Source organism: Magnolia sinica, chromosome 14 (genome assembly GCF_029962835.1).
Source record: "Magnolia sinica isolate HGM2019 chromosome 14, MsV1, whole genome shotgun sequence".
In the NCBI taxonomy this organism is placed as follows: Eukaryota; Viridiplantae; Streptophyta; class Magnoliopsida; order Magnoliales; family Magnoliaceae; genus Magnolia; species Magnolia sinica.
Genome location: NC_080586.1, coordinates 82404668 through 82410062, shown reverse-complemented (window position 1 = coordinate 82410062; position 5395 = coordinate 82404668). Strand labels below are relative to the sequence as shown.

The 5395-nt window shown below is 46.7% G+C and overlaps 1 protein-coding gene across 4 annotated transcripts; it reads left to right on the top strand.

The window, feature by feature from the left end:
* The first annotated feature begins 729 nt into the window (after positions 1 to 729).
* On the top strand, positions 730 to 3996 carry LOC131224760 (cytochrome P450 86A8-like). Of its 4 annotated transcripts, none has more exons than XM_058220102.1 (2): positions 730 to 982; positions 2087 to 3996. In XM_058220102.1, exon 2 carries the CDS (start codon positions 2171 to 2173, stop codon positions 3821 to 3823), a length of 1653 nt encoding a protein of 550 aa, XP_058076085.1. In that variant the 5' UTR covers positions 730 to 982; positions 2087 to 2170; the 3' UTR covers positions 3824 to 3996. The 4 variants fall into 4 exon arrangements, with proteins under 4 accessions (XP_058076085.1, XP_058076083.1, XP_058076084.1 ...); XM_058220100.1 differs by having other exon boundaries at positions 730 to 988; positions 2092 to 3996; XM_058220101.1 differs by having other exon boundaries at positions 730 to 988.
* Positions 3997 to 5395: the final 1399 nt, after the last annotated feature.

Here is a 5395-nt window from a genome sequence, read left to right as displayed (position 1 = left end):
GCGGTGAAAAATGAAGTTACATAAACTATATATATTTAAAAGTTGTTAGGTTGAATAAGTATTTAATGGGTGGCTCTCTCTTTATCAGCGGCACATCGCTTAATCAAATTCTCACACACAGTCCGCATCCCAAAGTAATGGGACTATAATTTATGGTCAACCTAGAAAATAACTTTTAACCTATTAAGCAACCACATCAAACCCTTCCAATAACTTAGCCATACTAGGAGGATCACCTGTTGCAAAAAGAACCAGCCCATGAGCTCATTAGGTGAGCCACACCATAGAAAAGTGGCCATTAATGAAAGCCAAGCACAAGTGTGGTCCATTTAATAAATAGATGTGGCCAATTCTTTAAGAAGTCCGTCCTCTTGGTGGGCCCAACCTATTGTATGGATTGGATGTCGTACGTTCACAAAAGTATAAAATCTTTTATCTGCTGGATGGACCGTAACTTGTGGTACAACCGGTTGGACTTAGCACGCACTCTATACGTACAGCTAGAGAGGGAGGGAGAGACTTGTGAGGACTTCATGGCTACAATAACGTGTAGTGGTTTCTGGTTTTCATGGAGGGTGGCAGTTTTCCTTAAATTCCCAACGACCTCTGACAGCATTTAATGGTGGTTTCTCAGATGGGTTTGTAGATTTATGTGGAGAGAGAGAGAGAGAGAGAGAGAGAGAGATTGAGAAGAGAGAGAGGGAGAGAGAGAGAGAGCGTGGTAGAATTCAAGAACACAACCGTCCTACGTTAGTAAATGCTCAAATGAAGATGGACTCATCAGACCATCTATAAATCTCTCCTTCCCTTTTCAGCCCCACTCATCTATGTCTGCACCTTCTTCCCTAGTCATCCATTCCAGTCTGGTTTTCCGGCCTGTTTTGCCACTTTTCCAACACCTCCGACGTCGTCTCGTAGCACTTTGAAGGAGACCCAACAGCCTTTCAATCCCGAACCCGGTTATCCGAGGTTGGGTTTCGGTGTTCAGGTGAGAATTCATATTAGTTTTGTTTTAGGGTTTGGAAAATGAGAGAGAATCACATGCAATGGCTGTAGGTGAACTTTCACGTACACCCATTTCATTCCATGTTGAAGGTGGGCCATACCATGATGAGAACTCATCCAGTCATTAGGTGGGCCACTGTGGTGCAATGAGCCATGCATTCTTTTTTTGTCCATTGTTTTTAATGACGTGGATTGCTTGATCATCCATGATATGGCCAACCTAATCAGCGGATCGAGCTGGTTTTCATACGTACTTCTCATCATACTCTGGCCCACCTTCTGCAACCAGATACACAATCGTGTCCGTTGTGATGAGTGGATAGGATTCATTTTTGGGGTCATATAGCTAAAACAGCAATGGACGGATTAGGTGGTGAGCTGCTCACCACCCCCTGCAGTAGTGTGATGAGGTGGTGTGATGGCGTGGTGAGATTGGCTCACCGTACGTGGGGCGCACACGCTGTACTAAGGCCAATCAAATCTCGCCACGTCATCACACCATGAGTGCAAGTGTTACCCATAGTAACACTATGGTGGGTGTTTTCCTGACCGTGGGGCCCACCTTGATGTATGTCTTGTCCATCCATGCTGTTGTTCCATTTTTTCAGTTCATTTTAGGGCATGAACCGAAAGCTAAAGTAGATCCAAATCTCAAGTGGACCACGCCACAGGAAGCAGTGGTGATTAAACGCCCACCATTAAAAGCTTTCTAGGGCCCACCGTAATGTTTATTTGTCATCCAACCTATTGATAAGGTCACACAGACCTGGATCATGAAGTGAAAACACAAATCAGCTTGGCGCCAGACTTTCGTGGGCCCAACAAGTTTTTTAAACGGTGGACATTCAATCCTTATATGTGGTCCACTTGATATTTAAATCTGCTTCATTTTCAGTACCATCTCCTAAAATGAGCTAGAAAAACTGATGGACGGTGTGAATATACAACACATACATCAAGTGGGCCTCAGGAAACAACCACTGTGGCTTCACCCCTGTAACAACAACCATGGGCCAATCTGACGGTCGTCCTTGATCTTGGGTAGGTGTGGGCCCACCATCTTAACTTCAGCGGGTTGTAGTGCAGTTGATTAGCTGGAAAGCGGGTCGCTGGACGCTGACGGAGAGGATTACTTTTTTCAGCTTTTGGTGGACCACACAATCACATGGACACCTCTACCGTACTGTTGCTTTTTGCTGCCATCTCAGCGTATTTGCTCTGGTTCACGTTCATGGCACGTACGCTGCGCGGGCCGCGCGTGTGGCCGCTGGTCGGTAGCCTTCCGGGACTCATAGAGAACTGCGACCGCATGCACGACTGGATCGCCGAGAACCTCCGCACGTGCGGTGGCACGTACCAGACCTGCATCTGGGCTATCCCCTTCCGGGCCCACAAGCAGGGTCTGGTTACTGTCACGTGCGACCCGCGCAACCTGGAGCACATTCTCAAGACCCGCTTCGACAACTACCCGAAAGGTCCGACGTGGCAGTCCGTCTTCCACGACCTCCTCGGCGAAGGGATCTTCAACTCGGATGGTGACACGTGGCTCTTCCAGAGAAAGACGGCCGCGCTTGAGTTCACGACGCGGACGCTGCGCCAAGCCATGTCACGGTGGGTGAGCCGCGCCATTAAGTTGCGTTTTTGCCCCATCCTCAAGGCGGCTCAGCTCGAATCAAAGCCAGTTGATCTCCAGGACCTGCTACTTCGGCTCACGTTCGACAACATCTGCGGCTTGGCTTTCGGCAAGGACCCGGAGACCCTGTCCGCGGGTCTGCCGGAGAACGGGTTCGCCATGGCCTTTGATCGCGCCACGGAGGCCACCCTCCAACGGTTCATATTGCCCGAGATCGTGTGGAAGCTCAAGAAGTGGCTTGGGCTCGGCATGGAAGTCGACTTGGGCCGGAGCCTAAGGAACATAGACGACTACCTCTCGCGCGTGATTGAAGCGAGAAAGGTCGAGCTGATGACTATGCAGCAGGGCGGGACCGCTCACGATGACCTGCTGTCCCGGTTCATGAGGAAAAAGGAGTCCTACTCAGACTCCTTCCTCCAACACGTGTCTCTTAATTTCATCCTAGCTGGCCGTGACACGTCATCTGTTGCGCTGAGCTGGTTCTTTTGGCTCGTGTCCTTACATCCAACCGTCGAGGCTAAGATTGTCCATGAGATTTGCACGGTCTTAATTAAGACGCGAGGCGCGGATTCAGCCAAGTGGCTTGACGAGCCACTTGGCTTTGAAGAGGTAGACTGCTTAGTCTACCTCAAAGCCGCGCTCTCAGAGACCCTCCGGCTCTACCCTTCAGTGCCGGAGGACTCTAAGCACGTCGTCAGTGATGACATGCTGCCCAATGGGACATTTGTCCCAGCAGGCTCTGCAATCACGTACTCAATCTACTCAGCAGGCCGCATGAAGGCAATCTGGGGTGAGGATTGCATGGAATTCAAGCCAGAGCGCTGGCTATCAGCCGACGGCTTGCGATTCGAGCTGCATGACTCATACAAGTTTGTGGCATTCAATGGTGGGCCGCGAATTTGTTTGGGCAAGGACTTGGCCTACCTTCAGATGAAATCGATCGCCGCTGCGGTCTTTCTGCGCCACCAGCTCACGTTGGCTCCAGGCCATCGCGTGGAGCAAAAGATGTCGCTTACATTGTTCATGAAGTATGGGCTCAAAGTTAACGTGCACCATCGGGACTTGGCACCCGTCATCGCAGCCCTTTGCAAGCGCGATGAAGTGGTGAACCATACAGATGCCATGATGAACGGTGGGGGTCGCATGATTCCCGATGGTGTTGAGATGGTGGCCGGAGTTGCTTAGGAGGAGCGTTTGGCCGTCTTATTTGATTTTGTTTGTGAATATATGATGTGGGAAGGAGTTGAGGATATGGGGTTTGTTTTTTTCATAAAAAGAGAGGATAAGTGAGTGAGGTGTGTAATGATTGTGTTATTTTTAATCATAAGAGAAACATATATGAATTAGTGTTTAAATTATCTACGTTTGGTCCACCCATTGCACACAGTTTTCAATTAGGGATGGAGAGATTTTGGAGTCATTTTTTACTTTGGTCGTAGTGTTTGGATGCACCATCATTTTGGATTGTTGATTTACTTTTGTAAGGAACACTCTCCCATGACTACTAGTAGGTACACAAGAGCAAGCCCACCAACTTTACTTGCATGAGATCCGTCCATCAGATATGATACCCCCTTATTTGCCCTTGATCCCAAAATCAGGTTGATTCAACACTCAGGTGGGCCACCACATAGGAAATTATACCTGAACCTCTAAGTTCACCATGTGTTATGGCCCACCAAGTTTTGGAATAGTGTGGTGTTTTGAGCAATGATTTTATCCTGACAAGGTAAGTTAGATGAATGAATGGATTGGATTAATATAGATAGTACTGTGGGCCCTACACAAAACCAACCTTGGGCATTACATGCGAACTTTTCGTATGGTGTCGCCTACCTGAGTTCTTTATATTGTCATGATTTCATAATCATTAGTTCCTGAGTTCTTTATATTGTCATGATTTCATAATCATTAGTTCTATTTTGAGCATAGAGGGAGCTTACCTGACTGATGAACGGGTTGGATCTAACGAAAGTATGACCCATGTGGTAGTAGGTATGTTCCCCATCTATCTACTTAGTAGTCAGGTTAGTGCAGTTCTTATTTGAAGGTAGTGTTTGGAAACATGGAATCCACCAGGAAAAGAAACTAGATTCCTTTCACAAGACAAAATAACTTGAAAATGAGGCAATTACAAATTACATTTCTTAGGTTGTGTTTGGATGCATTTTTTAATTGAATTGCAATAATTGATTTTCAGTAAAGTGGAAATTTCCATAAAGGAGTTACACCCAACTCCATATTCAGTACAATGTTCTCCAGACCTGGCGTAGCCTAGGATCGAAAATCTTAATACAACCTTCCATCCGTTTGGTAGTGTCCCAAATGTCCTTGAAAAAGGGTAGATATTTTTTACTCTGGCAGCAGATGATGCTTGATACCTAGGCTCTCGGAAATTGTACATTAACTAATCATAAAAAGCCTACGTTGTAGAATCCACCATAAATAATTAGTACTAGACATTTGGTTGCACAAAATGCCATGAAATTTTCATGATGCTTGGACCAAATTAGATTGATTAATCAATGAACGATGTTTGGCAGCTAGGCACTTGGAAATTGTGCACTAACTAAATTTAAACCACTTAGATTATAGCTGGCAACCAAACGCACCCTAAGTCGCAACGCTAAAATAAGATCAGTTGAATAAATCTAAGAGGACCAAACCTGCAACCCAATCTGACCTGAATTCCAACCCAAGGTGCCGAAACCTGAATTTCTCCATAGTCAACCCAACCCAACTCAGCCTGACCTGACC

Excerpts from the sequence above, each read along its gene's own strand:
- LOC131224760 (XM_058220102.1), top strand. The coding sequence starts at position 2,171 with ATGGACACCTCTACCGTACTGTTGCTTTTTGCTGCCATCTCAGCGTAT.